Source organism: Monodelphis domestica, chromosome 1, assembly GCF_027887165.1.
Source record: "Monodelphis domestica isolate mMonDom1 chromosome 1, mMonDom1.pri, whole genome shotgun sequence".
NCBI lineage: Eukaryota > Metazoa > Chordata > Mammalia > Didelphimorphia > Didelphidae > Monodelphis > Monodelphis domestica.
In genome coordinates this window covers 721546523-721567272 of record NC_077227.1, presented here as the reverse complement: position 1 = coordinate 721567272, position 20750 = coordinate 721546523, and the positions used below count along the sequence as shown (strand labels likewise).

General features: G+C 40.1%; 2 protein-coding genes across 2 annotated transcripts in view; one reads left to right on the top strand and one right to left on the bottom strand.

The window, feature by feature from the left end:
• LOC100619697 (zinc finger protein 420-like) overlaps window positions 1–20750 on the bottom strand; it is a 380349-nt gene that overhangs the window by 204745 nt on the left and 154854 nt on the right. The gene's annotated exons all lie outside the window — the stretch shown is intronic.
• Window positions 15883–17103, top strand: LOC100028190 (serine/threonine-protein kinase Kist-like). Its single transcript, XM_056794509.1, has one exon. The coding sequence runs from the start codon at window positions 15898–15900 to the stop codon at window positions 17101–17103; it is 1206 nt and encodes a 401-aa protein (XP_056650487.1). The 5' UTR covers window positions 15883–15897.

The window sequence follows — 20750 nt, the reverse complement described above, 5'->3', positions numbered from 1 at the left end:
GGGATATACAGCAGGAATTGTGAGCAGGGCTAGGGTTGAGGGGCAGAAGGCATGGATGGGGGAGGAACTGGTTGGTCAGGAGGGGGAGGAGCTGGTTGGTCCAAGCAGGCTGAGGGGGAGAGGGCTGGGTGGGGGGGGGGCTGAGGGAGAAGCAGGTTGGTTAGTGGGAGGAGCTGGTTGGTCTGAGGGGGCTGCTATTTGAGAACTAGGAGCCAAATTGTGTAGGGCAGAGTGGGACAGGGAATCTGATAATGATGGAGAATGGAGAGATAAATCACTCCTATTATGGGATGCCCTTAAGTCTCTTTTAATGCTTTGTATAGAAGCTACCATATCCCCCCATCTTTCCTCCATCAGCTCCTCATGCTCTGTAAATCATTGATTAATAAAAGGAACAATCGCTTGGTTTTGTTGGGAAACATGGTCTTGAGGGGGAGATTGACATAATCCTATTTGTTTCTCTATCCTATGTATGGTATTTTCCAGGGCTCTCTTAGAGGAAATTAGATATGATATTACAGTTCCAACAATTACAATCCCAAGGAAGAGGAGTGCAGCAATCAGGCATAGCCATAAATTCTCTGGGAATAGCCAGCTTAGAGAAACAACTACTAGAAAATTCATAACTTTGGTTATGGAGCTCACAAGCCAATTCTTAAGTAAATCATGTACGGGCTGTATCCACATTTTTTTAAGTCAATTACTAAGTCTCTGGTAACTTTTTCCTCTTGTCAGTAGGGGACTCTCCTTACTGCCTACTGCCAAGGGTCTATTCTGTTGTAAATTCTTCTTTCTTTTCTCTTAGGTTAGGCTTTTTAAAAGTCTGGGAGGGGTCACAAGTGAAAGAGGAGGTAAGACAATGCCCTATGCCTCAAGGCAGAGGCTTTTCAAAAAGGACTCTTTTGGGAGAGATTACAAGTGAAAAGACCAGAAACAAAGGGTGGAGCCAAGACTCCTTCTTTTCAAAAGTGTGTATGGGAGAGGTCCCCAGTGATCTTTCTTTAGCCCTCAGGCTAAAACTGCTAGGACCATGTACTATTCTCCTTGAGCAAAGCCCACTTAAATTTTTAAAACTAGAGAGGTCAATGACTTGTTAGAGGAGACAGCCTGGGCTCTGTGGGGCAAACCCCCCCCCCAGCTGGGCTCTCAGCCCCAGCCCTCCCCTGGGCTCCCTGATGATTGAGTCAGATGCTGTGCAGGAAGCAGCTGTTGCCCTGAGCTGAAGGGCTCCACAGCCTGAAGAGGTTTTTGTTCGGAGTCTGAGGTTACTCTGTCTAGAGGTGACCTTCTGGTCGAATAATGGAGATGACAGACACTGTATGCTCAGACCCACATTCTTAGGCATCACACAGTGTTCTGCCATAGCACAGAGGTTCGTTTATTATATAGGGTTACAAGTACATACTTCTTTGGCATACAATCAATTTTCTACATATATGTTTCCATGGAACTTAACAACAGACCTGTAGCCTAAGGAGATAGTCAATGAAACATTGTTACTATATATGAATTAAATAAACAGGGTGATCTAGAGGTTATTTCTCCCTGACCTAGGAGAATCATTGTTCCTTTTGGTCAGCTTTCACAATCAATCACAATTACTTAGGAGATGGGTAACAAAACATTTCATAGCTAGGTACATGGTTAAAGGGCAATTTAATGACAGAGCAGATTTGGGGTTTTCCTAAATTTACAAGTTCTATTTCTTGTGTTACTTTAAATGTTGCCAGGTTTCTGTCCAAAGACAAAATTCAGTGGAGTGTGTCTTGAAGGTGATTGATGTTCTTGGCTTGCCTGGCTTTTAATGGGAGCGAATGTGGCTCATTGAAGAGGGAAAGGATGGGGGAGGGGAGTAATAAGCAATAATCTTTGGAATTTAATTATGTAAATGCAATTTTGGGGGGTAATAACCTAGGGGGATTAAAGTGGGAGTTATATATATATGTATATATATATATATGTGTGTATGTGTGTGTGTGTGTGTGTGTGTGTGTGTGTATAGTCAACTAGAAAAAACACAGAACTATTAAATAGTCAAAAATCACTCTTTAATCAAGGGAAAAGGGGTTAGGCTACTAATACGACAACAGAGCTGCTTTCCAAGACTACACAGAGTCAAGACGCCCTGGTCACCAGCCCCTGGGAGTGCCACCGACTCAGGATGGACTCCGAGGAACAAAAGAATTTGGGAAACCTATATACCACTCTAGGTGACCTGGGGGCTTTAGGATTAGAGGGACATATGGTTGACTTTACAATGGCGAGAAAGGAAAATGAGGAGTTCCAGACAGGAATAATAGTGAAGGGCTGATGCCCTACAATGGACACAAAAGGGAAAGACTCAGCCCAGGGCTGAGTCACCTTGGTCATGGACCTTAGCCTAGGGGGAGAAACCATTGGGACAAAAGGGATGTTCAATATTGAATGGGATTAGCTGTTCCCACCCAAACTACCAGAAAGTTCACTGTCTGGTGAAGAGGGACCTTCCCTCAGGGGGAAACCTCTCCTCTAACAAGGTTAAAACCTGGGGTTTCTACACACAAACTAAATAAACTGGGGGTCTCTAGATTTCCATGTTGACACAATATATATATATACATATATATATATATATATATATATATATATATATATATATATATATATATCTTATAAGTATTTTCTCTCATATTATTTCTCCTGTATTGGGGAGAGAATAATAATCATAACAAGCCCATTAGTAGGAAAAGTTGGAGAGAGAAGAGTCACAGAAAGGGGTTAGTGGGGGGCTTTTGTTCTGGGGGACTGCTTTGTAGTTCCTTGGCTTCCCACTGTGACTGTGTCAACTAGTGGGGGTCTGTTGGCTCCCCCCAACTGTGGGAGAATCATAGCCTTGCTGACAGTGGTAATGGGCAACATGTTCGGCCTCCTCCTAGCTGATTGTGACAGTAAAATCTGTCCCCGACCCATTGCCACTGAAGCGGGCAGAGACCCTGGATACTACGGAGGTAGCACCATAGTGTAAACCTCAAAAACTTCTTAGACTTATAAATGTTGGAAATTTCACCATTGGGAAATTTCATACTTGAAAAATTTCCTATTGATAGTGGGTCTTGGCTATTGGAATGTGAACCCCATTGGCATGAGAGTTTCCTCCTCCTCCCTTCTTAAGATTACTTTAGGACAGAAACCTTTTGCTGAACAATGGAAAGGACTTTGACCTATGCTTAAGCATAGAACAGGAATTTCTTTGAGTCATGATTGATTTTAGAATTGATACAATGGAGATACTTGGAATCAATCTCCACCCTACTCAGTCCTAACAGGATTGAGGAAGGGCTGCAGCCTAGATCAAAATTTAATTATTCCAATCTCTACCCTACTCAGGTTAACAGATTAGGAAGGGCTGTAGCAAAGGATCAAAGATTTAATTATTTGAAAATATGACCTTCAACAGACATGTGCAAAGCCAGAGACCTCTGGGCGGTCCTGGGTTAAGCTAGAGCCTCCATTGGCACAGGGAAATTGATGGACAGGTGATTGGTAGATGTGAGAACTGAGGGGAGGGAACTTGGATGGTTTCCTTAAGGAGAGGGGGTCTGAAGACTCGAGGTGGTTGAGGAGTTTGTCAGGGTGGTGGCAGTGTGCTCTGAGAAGCTTGCTCTGAAGGAAGCTGAAGGTGAGGGCTCTGAGACTGTTTCTCCATTTTGTTCACGTGAGTAATAGGGACTGATCTCCTTTCTTTGCCCCAGCTATCTAAGGGCTTGGGCCTTTTGGCCCAGTCTAAACAGAAGGGGTATTTAAGCCCTATTCCCTTCTCTCCCCTTTCTCTCTCCCTCTATCTCTCTATCTCTAATTCCTTTCTTCCTCCTGTTTGTAATTAAAACTCCATAAAAGGTTGATGGCTGACTTGAGTTTTCATTTAGGAATTACATAGCTGAATTCCTTGGCGACCTTAAATTAATATATATATCAGTCTTTTAAAAGTGATTTCCTTGTCACATTGTCCACAAACTTTCCACAAGGTTGTTTTTTTTTCCTAATCCAGGAAGTTGTTCCTTAATGGAAAGGATATTTAGAAACAGCTCTTCCAGCCAGGAGTTTAGAGTCCTGTTGCTGAGATACTTCCCAGATGTGTGACTCTGATAGACAGAAAACAGCTGTTTTAAATCTCAGCAACAGGACTCTAAACTCCTGGCTGGAAGAGATGTTTCTAAATATACTTTCCCTTAAGGAACAACTTCCTGGATTAGAAAAAAAACAAAAAAAAACCTTGTGGAAAGTTTGTGGCTTTGCCCTGCTCCCCACGTGTTTTGTGAAATTACAAAATATATATAAAAAAATGAGTACTACATTCTTTGACAATTATATGGCAGCTGAAGAAGTAGGGGCATTGAGGAATGCAGGATACCTCCAAATTTTTATATTAATAGGTACTGTCATTTCTGTACTCCTCAATACTATATTTAGAGATGATAAAATTAAAAAAATTGAGGATAAAATAAAAAAAATGAGGATAAAATAAAACAAAATGAGGATAAAATAGAAAATATTGAGGATAAAATAGAAAATGTTGAGGATAAAATAGAAAAAATTGAGGATAAAATAGGAAATATTGAGGATAAAATAGGAAATATTGAGGATAAAATGGGAAATATGGAGGATAAAATAGGAAAAATTGAGGATAAAATGCAAGCCCAATTAGATCTAAAAAGTTTCTTACAGGATCAATTGGCAAACAACCACTCTACCAGAAACAGACCTGTTTCTGAACCTTTGAATGAGGAAATTTCCTTCCCTGAAATAGAGATGGAAAACACCTTCCCTATAGCCCAGTTAACAGACTGCTTCTCTCGTGCAGTGCAAATCTTGACTGAATTTAATTCCCAAAACCCTTCCCCTGCAATCCCAGTTTCTCATGTTCCCTCTCCTACAGAAAACCAAATTCCAACGCAAAGGAGATCTTGTCCTTCTAGAGAAACCTGTCCTTGTCAAACTGACCCACAGGCACAAAATTCAACTAGAGGCTTGTTTTCCTCTAAGAGAAGTACCTGAAATAGGACAGAATGGGGATGTGGTGACTTTAAGACATAGGATACCATTTACTCCCCAAGAAATAAATGAATTTACACGAAATATCCCCACATATGAACAAGATCCTTTTCTAGTAACAAAAAAGATGGGAGACATATTTTTTCAGTATAATCCATCTTACAAGGACATTGAGAACTTACTACAGGCTTTTTTAAGTGAACGTGAAAAAAATAAAATAATTGCTCATGTCAACAAAACCCGGGGGCGTAATGCAGCACATTGGCCATCTCAGGATCCTGAATGGGACTATGACAATCCTGAGGATTATCTACAACTATACCGTTGTAGAGAGGCCATCCTCACGGCTATGAAGGAATGTTCAGACAGTACAGATAAGTGGATGGAACTGGAAAAAATTAAGCAAAAAGGAGAAGAAACACCCTCCAGATTTATGGATAGAATTATCGAGTTTGGGGACAGATACTTAGATTGGGACTTAACTAAAGAGAGTAGCTTAAGACAAGTTAGAAGAATCTTTGTAAACAATTCTTGCAAAGCAATTAAGAATTATTTTAGAACACAATGCCCAAGATGGTCAGATATGGACCTTGAAGAATTGCGAAAAACAGCTATATATGTTTTAAAGGGAAACAAGGAAAAGGAGGAAGAAAATAATGATGACATAGAGGAAATGAAGAAAAAAATGAGATATTTAATAGATAGGATGACTAAATTAGAAAGTGGGCATGATAATGAACCAACGACAATTGCCCCTCTCCAGAAATCCAATTATCAATCCATTACTTGCCACTTCTGTGAGAAGAAGGGCCACAAAATGATGGAAGGTAGAACCTTTCTTAAGATGTTTGGAAGGAATACACAGTTTAATAATAGTTTTAGAAATAATAACTATAGAAATGATGATAATGATTATAGAAACCAGAATTCTAGAAATTATAATAATGACTATGGAAATAACTATAATGAATATAGAAATAAGAACTTTAGAAACCAGAATTATAGAAATAGGAATTGGGAAAATAATGACAATGTTCCAATTGAAGAAAATTATAATGATAATATTCAACAACAATATATGAGAAATGGCGCTCGTCCAAAACATGCTCAAGGTGCTAATGAACCTCAGAGAGGTACCTTTCAGGAGGGTGCCCAGGGAACTTCCCAGTATAATAAAGATGATTCTTCTTAGATTGTATTGATTTTGTAAACCCTAAAATTTCTTAGACTTATAAATGTTGGAAATTTCACCATTGAGAAATTTCATACTTGAAAAATTTCCTATTGATAGTGGGTCTTGGCTATTGGAATGTGAACCCCATTGGCATGAGAGTTTCCTCCTCCTCCCTTCTTAAGATTACTTTAGGACAGAAACCTTTTGCTGAACAATGGAAAGGACTTTGACCTATGCTTAAGCATAGAACAGGAATTTCTTTGAGTCATGATTGATTTTAGAATTGATACAATGGAGATACTTGGAATCAATCTCCATCCTACTCAGTCCTAACAGGATTGAGGAAGGGCTGCAGCCTAGATCAAAATTTAATTATTCCAATCTCTACCCTACTCAGGTTAACAGGATTTAGGAAGGGCTGTAGCAAAGGATCAAAGATTTAATTATTTGAAAATATGACCTTCAACAGACATGTGCAAAGCCAGAGACCTCTGGGCGGTCCTGGGTTAAGCTAGAGCCTCCATTGGCACAGGGAAATTGATGGACAGGTGATTGGTAGATGTGAGAACTGAGGGGAGGGAACTTGGATGGTTTCCTTAAGGAGAGGGGGGTCTGAAGACTCGAGGTGGTTGAGGAGTTTGTCAGAGTGGTGGCAGTGTGCTCTGAGAAGCTTGCTCTGAAAGAAGCTGAAGGTGGGGGCTCTGAGACTGTTTCTCCATTTTGGTCACGTGAGTAATAGGGACTGATCTCCTTTCTTTGCCCCAGCTATCTAAGGGCTTGGGCCTTTTGGCCCAGTCTAAACAGAAGGGGTATTTAAGCCCTATTCCCTTCTCTCCCCTTTCTCTCTCCCACTATCTCTCTATCTCTAATTCCTTTCTTCCTCCTGTTTGTAATTAAAACTCCATAAAAGGTTGATGGCTGACTTGAGTTTTCATTTAGGAATTACATAGCTGAATTCCTTGGCGACCTTAAATTAATATATATATCAGTCTTTTAAAAGTGATTTCCTTGTCACAATAGATAAGTCATTTGGGAGGTTTTCCTGGAGGCTGCTAGTACCAGTCTAAAGCACTGCTATTGCCCTGCCTCCCCCTGCAGCTGATGGTGACTATCTCTCCAAAGCCACAGATAGGGAGTCTGGAGTCTGGGTCATCACAATGGCTGTCCTGTACTCTGAGATAAGAAGAAGAAATGAGAAGAAGCAGATTCAGGTAAAGAACCACATCCAGGTGCCATGAATTCCCCAGTGGGTCCCCTTCCCTCACACTATCTGTTTTGTGCCTGATTTTGACATGTAATCCCCATTGGTTGTAGAAATCATCTCCTTCTGCCTCCCTCATATGGTCTATAGTTATGAAACCTCCTGCAGAACATCCCCCTGTGTTAGCCTGTGGCTCAACTTACCCTGAGCTCAAAGCACCAGGAGCTTGGATGGGGACATCATTTTGTCCTCTTGTAGATCTGTAGGCAGAGAGCTCTGAGTCTATAATAAGGCAGACAGGGATAGAGAAGTATTGATATGTCAGGAGAGCTTTGTGCATGGGGCTGAGATCTCCCCATGCAAAACATAACCAGAACCACTTCTGGCCTCTCAGCTTCATCTCCAGAGCCCAGATGAAGGTCAGACTATATACAGGGTTTAGCAAACTGTGTTATCTCATGCTTAAATGGTCTCTCTGGTTCCATCTCTGCCCAGAGTAGCTGCAGGGTCACAGGGAAAAGCCAGGGCAGATGGCGGGTTGTGGCTAAAACAAGGGAGGCCTCTCTGTCTTCCCAGAAAAGACTAGACCTCCAAGCCTAGAGCAGAGTCAGTGAGGAGGAGAGAGAGAGATGTTTGCACTGTAGATATAAATATGAAATTTCGACTTTTTTAAATCCCTGATTCTTGAAGCTGCTTCCTAGTTTTTCCCGAAAAATACAGGAATAGATGTAAAGTCAAATAAATAATAACCATTGTTTTCTTCAAATCAAAATATGAAGGAACCACTCTTATGTCCTGTCTAAGTAGACACCCTCTGTGACCCCAGAGGAAGATAGTATTCTGAGTTGACATACAGAACATCTCCTGTATTTGAATGTCAGCAGAAGAATGGTAAGGGCTAGTCCTTGGTTTAATCCTTTATCATTTTTTAATTCATATTTTCACTTTTATGTTTCTCTTCAATGTTTTTATACAGATCTTATTATTTCATCAAGAATGGTTGAAAACCTTTATTTCATTGTTTTTCTTGTTTAATATTATACTCAGGTTTTCTGATTAAGATATTCTTGGCTGTGAGCATATATTCTTTGCTTCTAAAATGTGGAATTCCACATTTTCTACGCCTTTGCTGTGGCGGTCATTAAATTATGTGTAATCTTTACTATGACTTTATAACTGAATTTGTTCTGTTTGCTTGTAGTCACTTTCCTTTCAAAAGGCAACTCTAGATTTTTGCTATGGTATTCTCATTAATTTTCATTTTAGAATTTCTTTTAGGATGTGAGTAGTGGATTCTCAACCCCCCACCCCATTATACTTTCCCCCTGTCATTCTAAGACATCTGGGCAGTTAAAAAAATAAGGTCTTAAAACAGGATGGTTAAGCACTTTTTCTTCTTTGGTCATAGAGTACAAGTAGTCCAATGGTTCTTAATTTTTGTCCTGGATCTGTTTTCCAGGTCAATTGTATTTGTTATGAGATACTTTATATTTTCTTCAGTTTCATCAATCTTTTGGCTTTGCTTGATTATTTCTTGTTGTGTCATGGAATCCTTTATTTGCATTTAATCCATTCTATTGTGCATGGTGTTTCTTGGTAAGATTTTATATATCTTGTGCCAACCTGCTAACTCTCTTCCCAATTCCTTCTTCCACAGGTTTCATTTCTTTTCCATTTTCACCCCAACAGCTGTCAATGAATTTCAAAATACCTTTTAAATGATTAAAAAACCCCTATTACTTCTTTTCTCCTAGGAATTTCAAATTCACTATCTGAGACAGACAAGATTCCAATTGTTAAAATAACCAAATGTACTTTAGACTCCATGGCCAGTTCCTTATCCTTGATCTACTTTTTCTGATCTTTTCCAGTCTGGCCTTTCCCAATACTCTCCCTTCCCTCAGGAAATATATGTCCTGTGATCTGAAATACTCAGGACAAGTTATGCTGCTCCCACTACAAGGTGGTCCTCCATAGAACCCTGGGTTCTATTTGAAAGACTCTCTGGAAACTAAGGTATTTCAGACCCCAGCAGAGAGGGTGAAGGATTGGGAATTCAATCATTTAGCAAAGAGATGTGTCATGTATAAATTTTTGTCCTTGAGAAGAGGAATGATCTTTATCTACTCTGTAGGCTCCCATCTCAGGTTCTGGCTCTTGGTCCCTCATATCACTTGTTAATTTCCCTGGGCCAGGACAGCATGACCAGGAGATATTGTAGTAATCATGAGAAACCAATTGCCCATGTTTTACTTCCAATGTCCTCCCTTGATGGAGGAGAAGTCCCTTAACTGGGATTTTTTGTTTCCTTGATGCACATGCTCCACAAATGGTTGAGGGTCACTTCAGGTCCATGTCCAAGGCACCAAAATGTAAGGTGCCCCCCTGGGGAGAAGAACTTGAACCAGGAGTTTCTCAGGTAAGGGCAAGGGAAAATGGGAGACCAGAGAAAAAGATTGGCGTCGGAAGGACCTCATCTACTGGTGGTAGAATGAGTGTGTTTTAATTCAAGCTGGTAGCATCTTTTAAAGGCAAGAACCACAGAGAATAAAACAGTCCTTGGAGAAACATCAATGAGAAGGTATAGCAGATAAGGTTATAAGGTCACCCTGGTTCATGGAATATTCTAATCATTAATAACATTATTGCCTGCAATGGCATAATTTTGTTAAACTAAGTATCTTCATTGTTACAATCAGGAAATAGCTAAATCCAATCTTCACAAGCCCCCTGTTGATCATTGGGAGACTAGTCTCCCTATTGATCATTTAACATAATCATCTTGTAATCCTAAAGCACTTCTAAATACAGTTGTATACTATATTCAATTTCTAAGAGGATATTATGATAGTTAGATAAAAGAGGGAAATAGAAGAAAGACAGACAGCAAAACCAATGTTTTCTGAGCTCATTAACAAAAACCAATTGGGGGCAATGCCCTTTTGGCATAAGTGTATACATTCAAATAAATGTTCAATCAAACTTCAGTTCAATCAACCACACCCAAAGTTCATTCTTTATCTTCTTAATGCAGTGTAGGTTTTCTGGCATCTTTCTGCAACAGTTCATTCTCTGGATTTAGGAATTAGCAAGCTTCTTCCTTAAAGATATTTCTCGAACAAAATTTCAAAATCTTGGATTTTTATTACAGTACAGTTTCTCCTGAAGTGGTTGTTAAAAAACATCCAGTTCAGCTCAGGATGCAATGTTGAGTTATGGGGTTGTATGAGTCAATTATCAAAAGAAGAGAAAAACAACAAAAACCATAAGGAAAGAGGAAAAATTCAAAATAGGCCCTTATTTAGGTTTAATAAATTTCTAACAGGACTTGTATAGGACCAATTTAAGGTAGTTTTTATCCATGAGTCTGTAGGACAGAATGCAGTAATATTTCACTTCCCCATTTGCAGCAAAGACTACAGGAATTTGCCATACTATAAGAAGAAAAGGAACTAGAATCTAGTTTTGATAGGGAAATGTCATTCCCTGGTCTGACTTTTTGCCATTCTCAGGGATATGGGGAGCCAGGATGATAGTCAAATTTTGGTACTTGTCTGAGTACTTCACAAAGAGTGTAGATATAAGGAACTCCTATGACTTAAAATATGTCAAGCATCACAACCTTGAGTCCCACCCTAGTCTTTTTTTACCTGTGTGCTCTTTTTGACACTATTCAGGTTAAGTCTATGCTCCTTGTTTTTACCCCTTTTCCTAGAATCAGACACAAACATTAATCACAGTCCTATAACATTTTATCAAAAAATGGCAGGTTCCCACAGTTAAAGTTTTCTGGGTATGTATTAATATTATAGTAAGTAGACATATATATATATATATATGTATATATATTAAACTTATATTACTTCAGAAAAAATAATATTAATTGTATGTACCTTTAGTACAAGAAATGAGAAAAAAGGGGAGAAATCAAAATATTCTAATCAAAACAAAAGAAAAATAATAATAAAAATAAGGGGGAAAGAAAATATCATGAATTCAATGTTATAACAGTTAAAATTTAGGAATTTGAGGCAGGTAGAAATTAGTTTCTCTCTGCAAGGAGTATTCTATTTTTTAGAGGTTTATTAAAGGTTAAGGATTAAAGAAAATGCAGAATAAGGAAAACACGTGCCTAGGCCAGAGGCCTAGACAAAATAACCTCACATCATGAAAGAGATGCGTCTGCTCCAAAATGGAAGTCCAAAAAAGCCACAAAAGCCTTTGCAATCAGGTTAAATACCTTCTCGATCTCATCCCACATGAGAATTCAAAGCATTCTGGGGAAGTGGAGCAAGGGCTTCTGGGGATTGAAGTCCAGAGTTTGAGTCTATTTTTACATTTCCTCATTTGATCATTATTGGGGAAGAAGTTTCCCCAAAAAGGATCATGAAAACAATCAATTTAAAGATTTCAATAATTTGAGGATGAGGGGGGGAAAAAAACCCAAAACCAATAATTGCTGGGCTCATTGACAAAAAGCCAGTTAGGGGGCAGTCCCCTTTGGCATGAAAGTATAGATACAAATAAATGTTCAATCAACTACACCCAAAGTTCATTTTTGTACAGCTTGTGACCTGGAGGCTTCTTCATTATGTCTTCTCCAACAGTTCAGTTCTGGATTCAGAGAGGTATCATTTTTCTTTACCTAAAATACTTCTAAAAAGGAATTTAAACGTATGCAATTTAAATAATGATATTTTTTACAATGTTTTCTCAAAAAAAAACAGCATCCACTTGTCAATGGATTATTATCTCCAATGCATGTGATAGAATATAGTCAATCAGTCTCAACAGAAGATTCTCCCTTTACATGTGAGCAATGAATCCAAGAATCCTTCTCTCCAATCTTTATAGATGTTGGAGTAGTTAACAATATTTGGAATGGCCCTTCCCAGGAAGGCTGAGTTGCTCCAGTATGCTGGAAATTCTTAATATACACCTTGTCTCCTGGGTTCACATCATGAAGTGAAAAGTCTAGTGGTCTGGCTTGTACTGCAGCTCTGAATTCATGGAGTTCACACAGTTTGTGCTATAATCCCTTTGTGTAGGAAGCAATAGTAGTATCTCCCCCTAATACTGATGTATATGGAGGGGAGAAAGGCTTAGCCTGTATAGGTGGATGTCCAAAAAGCATCTCAAATGGTGAGATGTGTAGGTCTCCTCTAGGCCTGCTTCTAAGATGAAATAGGGCCAGAGGGAGAATTTCAGGCCATTTTAGATGTGACTCAGTGCATAATTTGCCAATCATAGTTTTAAGTTCTTTGTTCATTCTTTCAACTTGGCCTGAGCTCTGGGGATGATATGGAACATGGAATTTGGGAGTTATCCCCAAGCAAGAATATATCTGATTTAGGATAGAATCAGTAAAATGACTTCCTCTATCTGAATCAATATGTGCTGGCAGGCCAAAGTGAGGAGTAATCTCTTTTAAAAGCACCTTAGCAACAAAAGCTGCTGTGGCTTGGGCTGCAGGAAATGCTTCCAGTCATCTGGTCAGTTGATCTACTATGAGTAGACAAAATTTATAATGTCCAACCTTTGGCATTGTTATGAAATCTATCTGTAGATGCTCAAAAGGTGTTTAAGCCAGAGGTCATCCACCAAAGACTTTGCCATGAAAGGCATGTTGGTTATAAGCTTGGCAGGTAGAGCAGGCTGTACACACTTTAGAGGCTATGGTAGGTATACCAGGGGCTATCCATTCTCTCTTAACAGAGTCCATGATGCCCTGGATGCCAAAGTGACCATGTTCATGAATAGCTTGGCAAATTTGGTGATAGAAACTTCTAGGGAGCAGGGGTTTTCCTTCAGATGACACCCATACTCCATTAATATTTTTTTTTGCTTTGAATTTTTGCTTCCATTTTTCCACATCCTTTTCGTTATAGGAATGTGATTCATTTAAGTCATCAGTGGTTGTTAATGTTAAAATTAATTCAGGTACTTCTAAGGCTGCTAGCTTTGCAGCAGCATGTGTGAATTTTAAAAGTCTCCATCTTGGTCTAGCACCCAAAAATGGTGCACACCCACCCTACACGGGCATGTGCTAGTCAATGACAAATCAGAAATAACTAACTGCCCACCTGGGCTGTCCTAAGCCAAGCTAGAGCCAACCATTGGCATTTGTGAGACACAGGAAGTGAGGGAGGGAACAGCCTCTGGAATTCGCGCACTTCCTGTGAGGAGAGGGAGAAGGAGGTGGGTGTGAGGAGCTTGGACAGAGAGAGAGGACGCCCGCAGACAGCTTTCCTTCAGATCGGTCACGTGAGTTAAGGACTGATTCTTTCCACCTGGGCTTTTGGGCCTAAAACTCCCTCTGCCTTGGTCAGAGGTTGAGTAGCCCCTTTCCCTTTTCTCTTCTCTCCTTCTCTCCCTCTTCTTTTCCCTACTCCCATTGTGATTAAACCTCCATAAACCCCATTCTGACTTGAGTGTTTCATTTTAGGAATTTCATAAGTAAATTCCTTGGCGGCCATTGTTCAATATTACATAAATCCTGTAGCCATTACAATATTATAACCTCTCCCAGAAGCCTTAAATTTCCCCATTACACATGTACTGTAAAGATTAAAATTTAGGGGAGACTGAGGCAGGTAGAAATTAGTTTCTCTCTGCAAGGAGTATTATATTTTATGAGGTTTATTAAAGTTAAGAATTAAAGAAAATACAGGATAAGAAAAACGTGCCTAGGCCGGAGAGGCCTAGACAAGATAATCTCCCATCATGGAAGAGACGCCTCTGCTCCAAAACGGAAGTTCAAAAGAGAGCCCGCCTATGGGGAAGACCCTTTAAATAAAATTTTGCTCTCGTCCCAGGTGAGAATTCAGTGAGATTAGAGGGCATTCTGGGAGCTAGCAAGGACTCCTGGGGAATGGAGTCCAGAATTCAAATCTCAATTTTACACTACTCAATCATTTCCCCTAGAGACAAGGTCAGTGCCACCTGTATGGGCAGAGCAATGAACTACAGCTAGGGCTTCAGGCAGCTGGAGAGCAGAAAGAACTTCATTAATAATTTCTGCATTAGCTATAGCTTTTCCAGCTGAGGTTAAAAATCCTCTCTGGAGCTATAACATCCTGACTGGGTGACAAATGCCAAAAGCATATCTAGAATCCATATAAATTGTTGCCTTTTTATCCTTGCCAATTATACAGCCATGTTTCAGAGCTAGGAGTTCTGCCCCTTGAGCACTAATATTAGAGGGCAATGAAGCTGACCACTCAGTGGCAAATTCTGTGACTACAGCACCTTTAGTGTAGCATATGCCATCCCTCATAAAAGAGGAACCATCAATAAATAAGACCAGGTCAGGATTGTATAAGTGAGTGTCCAGGAGATTATCTCAAGGCTTTTCTGCCATGGACCCGAGTGTTTTACAACTGTTTAATGGTTCTCCTGAAGTTGGTAAATCTGGAAGTAAGGTGGCAAGATTAAGGGTTGAACAGTGTTTCAAGGTAATGTTTTCACTATTTAACAAAGTTATTTCATACCTTGTAATTCGCTGATCTGAGAATGCCTGTGTTCTATGCCTTAGCAACAATGCTTCTGCCTCATGTGGACATAATTGTTAATGGGCTTCCTAATACTAGATCAACAGTTTTTGTCACTAGTAAGGCTGTAGAAGCTACTCCTCTAAGACATGGTGGTGCTCCTGATGCTACTGGGTCGAGTTGGGCAGAATAATAAGCAATTGGGTGCTGAGAAGTCCCCAAAGTCTGTGTTAAAACACCTGAAGCTACCTCTCTTCACTCATGTACATACAAAGTAAATGGCTTGTTGTAATATGAGATGCCTAGAGCAAGTGAAGACAGGATAGCCTGTTTTAGATCTGATAGAGCTGACAAGTGTTCTGGCCCTATCAGGTACTAAATCCCTTCTTAGTGCTATAAGGGGTTTAGGACTTTCCCCATAGGAAGGAATCCATTGTCTACAAAACCCGGTTGTTCCTAAAATGCACTCAACTGTTTCTTAGTGGTAGGAGCTCTTAAATTTTGAATATTTTCAATTTGTTTGAGAGAAATAGAGCGGGCACCCATAGTCAGGATGAATTCTACTTTAGGGAAACACCACTGAAATGTATCCTTCAAGATCTTATATCCTCTTTTGTGCAATTCCAAAAGAAGGTGTTTACTATCTTCCTGACATGCTTCTGCGTCTGTTGAAGCCAAGAGCAGATCATCTAGGTATTTGATTAATTTACTATTTTTAAATGTTATAGATTCCTGGAGACTTCCGCTGTGCTGGTGGCCTGAGGTCTCTGCCATCGTGGTGGTTGCTGCGGCTGGCCGGCCGGCCGTCGGCAAAGTCGCTGGCCCCGTGGACGGGGATGTGACCGGGTCTCTGCCATCGTGGTGGTTGCTGCGGCTGGCCGGCCGGCCATCGGCAAAGTCGCTGGCCCCGTGGACGGGGATGTGACCGCGGGCCCCATCAGCCTGTCCCCGGGCTCTGCGCCAGCTCTCCTGCCTTTCACCCTCCTTCCCCTCTGCCCGCCATGGCGGGGTCTAGCAGCCTGTGGGGCACAGAGCCGCCCCACTTCCTGGAGGCCTTCGGACGGCTCTGGCAGGTACAGAGCTGGCTGGGCAGCGGCTCCTCGGCCTCTGTGTACTGGGTACGATGCTGCGGGACTCCTGGATCGCCACCTGGGGCCCTCAAACAATTCCTACCACCCGGGACCACTGGGGCCATAGCCTCGGCCACCGAATACGGCTTTCATAAGGAGAGGGCAGTGCTGGAACAGTTACAAGGCCACCGAAACATCATGACCCTGTATGGAGTATTTACTATCCAATTTCCTCCAAATATGCCATCATACTGTCTACTTCTTGAACTACTGGATGTCAGTGTTTTGGAACTGCTTTTATATTCTAGTCATCAAGGGTGTTCCATGTGGATGATCCAACACTGTGCCAGAGGTGTTTTAGAGGCCCTGGCTTTTCTTCACCATGAGGGCTATGTTCATGCAGACCTAAAGTCATGTAACATACTGTGGAGTGCAGAGAATGAATGCTTTAAACTTATTGACTTTGGTCTTAGCTTCAAGGAAGGCAATCAGGATGTAAAGTATATCCAGACAGACAGGTATCAGGCTCCAGAAGCAGAAATACAGAATTGTTTGGCCCAGGCTGGGCTACAGAGTGAAACAGAATGTACCTCAGCTGTTGATTTGTGGAGCCTCGGAATCATCTTGCTGGAAATGTTCTCAGGAATGAAACTGAAACATATGATCAGATCTCAGGAATGGAAGGTAAACAGTTCAGCTATCATTGATCACATATTTGCCAGTAAAGCTGTGGTGACCTCTGCAATCCCAGCCTATCACCTCAGAGACCTTATCAAAAGCATGCTTCATGATGACCCAAGCAGAAGAATTCCAGCTGATATGGCATTCTGTAGTCCCTTCTTTAGCATTCCTTTTGCCCCTCATATTGAAGATTTGGTGATGCTTCCTACGCCTGTGCTAAGATTGTTCAATGTATTGGATGATGACTATCTCGAGAATGAGGAAGAATATGAAGATGTTGTAGAAGATGTGAAAGAAGAGTGTCAGAAGTATGGGCCAGTGGTGTCTCTGCTTGTTCCAAAGGAGAACCCAGGCAGAGGTCAGGTCTTTGTTGAATATGCAAATGCAGTGGAGCAGGATAAAGGGATCTTATCACTTAACCCTCCCAGCCTCCTGGCCAAATTAAAACTCAGGTAGCGTCATGGGATGCTGAAACCATAGATTTTGTGCTAGAAAAGATCTTAGAAGTCAATGAGTCCAACCCTCTTATAGATGAATAAAGAAAAGAGGATAATCGAAATGTCCACGGTCACATGGCTAGTATGTATCAGAGGCAGGATTTGAGCCCATCTTCCTGAGTCCCAAATCTGGCACTCTTATTTGAAGATACTCTACTGCCTCTTACCAACTTTATGAAGATTGATGTTTCACACCTGTTACAAGTGTTTTAACTGGGAAGCAAGTTATTGCAACTGAGTTTGCATAGAAGGTCCCTCCCCAGCCAATTTAAAGGGGAGTCAGGCATCAAAAGGAAGGAATGTTGTACCTCTAGGGGTCTTACAGACACCATTTTAGAGGGAAGTTTTTTAACTCTTTGGGGTATTCCTGATACTCCCATTACATTCTCTGAGCCAACAGAATAACAATGTAAATCAGATGTTCTCTAATACAGACCAGAAAGCTCCAGTGTCTAAAAGACAATCATAATAGGTGTTACCCACCTTTAAGGTAACATGGGGTTCATTAGTATGGGGGGGCAGTGGATAGGGACAATGGGTAGTAGGACTTCAGGGTCTGGAAAATCAAAGGTTGTATACTCTGATTCCTGTGCCCCAGCCCCCCACCCATACCTTCATAGTATTTGGGAAGTTCCTTGGGCACCCCCCTGAAGGGCATCCCTCTGAGGGGTATTAGCACCTTGAGTATTTTTTGGACGAGCACCACTTAAGTTATATTGTTGTGTAGTCATTTTGTTTGAGTTATCATTTTCCCAATATCTATTCCTATAGTTATCATTCCTAAAGTTGTGGTTTCCATTATCATTATTATAGTTATTTTCTATAATTATCACTTCTGTAGTTGTTATTAAACTGCATATTTCTTCTGGATGCCCTGAGTAAAGTTCTACACTCTACTATTCTGTGGCCCTTTGATAATTAGATTCCTGGAGAAGGGCAAGTGCCATTGGTTGAGTATCATGCCCACTTTCCATTTTAGCCATCTTATCTTTTAAACATCTTAATTCTTTATTTCCTCCATGAGATCTTTATTTTCTTCCTCCTTTTCTTTGTTTCCCTTTGAAACACATAGAGCTGTTTTCCACAATTCTTTAAGATTCATCTCTGGCCAACTTGGGCAATGTGTTCTAAAATAATCCCTAATCACTTTGCAAGAGTTATTGACAAAGTGCCTTCTAACTTGTCTTAGGCAATTTTCTTTAGATACATCAAAATCCAGGTATCTACCCCCAAACTCCATTATTCTGTCCATGAATCTGGAGGATGTCTCCTCCTCATTTTGTATAATTCTTTCAAATTTTGTCCACTTATCTGAACTGTCTGCACACTCTCTCATTGCTATTAAGATGGCCATTCTACAATGGTATAGTTGTAAATAATCCTCAGAGTTGTTATAGTCCCATTCAGAATCCTGAGATGGCCAGTGTGCTGCATTGCACCCCTGGGTTTTGTTGACATCAGCAATTATTTTATTTTTCTCATATTTGATTGAAAAAGCCTGTAGCAAGTTCTCAACATCTTTGTAAGACAGATTATATTGAAAAAATATGTCATCTTTTTGTTACTAGAAAGGAATCTTTTTCATATGTGGGAACATTTTGTGTAAATTCATTTATTTCTTGGGGAGTAAACGGTATATTGTGCCTTAAAGTCACCATATCCCCGTTCCATCTTATTTTAGGTACTTCTCTCAGAGGAAACAGGCCTCTAATTGAATTTGGTACCTGTGGGTCAGTTTGAGTAAGATAAGTTTCTTTAGGAGGATGAGATTTCCTTGAGGCTGGAATTGGTTTTTGGGTAGTAGAAGGAACATGAGAAACTGGGATTTCAGGAGAAGGGTCTTGGGGATTAAGTTCAGCCAAGATTTGTAGACCATGAGAGAACAAATCTGTTATCTGAGCTATTGGAAAGGTATTTTCCATCTCCATTTCAGGGAAGGGAATTTCCTCATTTAGAGGTTCAGAAACATGTCTGTCAGGTTCAGACCTGGTTTTGGAGGGGTGGGTATTTACCAATTGATCCTGTAAAAAGCATTTTAAATTTTCAATTGGGCTTGCACGTTCTCTTGTATTTTACTCTCAATTTTTTTCTGTTTTCCTGTCTTTTGTCTTCAGATTTTTGCATAATTTCTTGTATTTTAGCTTCAAATAATTTTTTATGTTATCATCTCTTAACACAGTACTGAGGAGTACAAAAATGACATTACCTAATAACATAAAAAATTGGAGGTATCCTGAATTCCTCAATGTCCCTAATTCTTCAACTGCCATATAAATGTTGAAGAATGTAGTATTCATTTTTATATATAGTTTTTATAATTATTTTCCTAGCTGACTTCACAAAACACGTGGGGAGCAGGACAAGGCCAAAACTCTCTCCAGGTCTCTTTCACTCCTAATTAAGAGTAATCCAGGCAGTATTGTTAGTGAAGGTTGCCTAAAGTTGTTTGTTCCCTGAGGGGAAGGAAAACAGCTTCCCCAGTCCTGCTGCTTTTGAGTTAAAAAACAAACAAACAAACAACTGTGTTCAATTCAAATTAAGGAGAAACAAGAGAAATAAAAATGTCTTATACTCACCTGCTCTCGAAGCTATGTTTCAAACTGTTTAAAAGGCTGACTTAAGTAATAAAGAAAGAAGAGATTTCACAGAAATTTGAGGGTCTTGGTAACAACCTCCGTGGATTAGCCAGACTGTCAAGATAATTTTAGCGTTGTGACTTAAAATCTAGATTTAATTGGTCGCCAGGGAAAATCTCAAATAAAATACCCAAGTCAGTTTGGAAATGTATGGTAATTTAATTAATATAGAGGGAAGAAATTTAAGGAGAAGGAAGGAAGAGGATATAGGATTTCTCCTCTTTGGCCTGTGCCAAGAGGAGTTTAAAATACCTGCCTCTAGGTCTCTGAAGAAGATTAGAGGCTTCTAAGGGGATAAAGTTGGAAAAGTAAAGGAGGCAAAACTCAGCCAGAAACTCACCACCGAACCGGATAATAGCTTGTAGCCACGCTAAGATGCAGAGAGGCCAGCATGTTGCTATCAACCAATTCTCTGCTGCAAAAGGTGCCAGAGAGAGGAGGTGATCCAAATATATAGACCTTTCACCCTTGTGTCTCCTCCTCTAAATTTTCACATCTACAAATCACATCAAAGGCTTTTCTGCAGGACTGCCCATAATTTTAGTTCTCATCCTCTTTTGATTAGATTATATCTTTAGAGTTACTTAACACTTTTTTGTTAAGTTCACCTTTTGTTAGTTACTTGACCTTTTTGTGATCAATTTAACCTTTATAGTTACATAACATCTTTTTGTATTAAGATACTTGATCTTTTTGTGATTAATTTAACCTGTATAGTTACTTAACTCCTTTTTGTATTAAGAGCTTAAAATAGGCTTAACTTAAAGTTCTAGCTTCACTATGAGGTGAGAGTTAAGTACCTCCATTGTTCAATCAGGAGATTACAACTTTATCTTCCCCTAAAGTACGTATAAGTAGGGTGGAGTAATTTAAAGTTCCCAAGACATTCCTGATTTTGTTAAATTAAGTATCTTCATTGTTACAATCAGGAAAGAGCTAAATCCAATCTTCACAGCACAGACCTTAATGC

Excerpts from the sequence above, each read along its gene's own strand:
- LOC100028190 (XM_056794509.1), top strand. The coding sequence starts at position 15,898 with ATGGCGGGGTCTAGCAGCCTGTGGGGCACAGAGCCGCCCCACTTCCTG.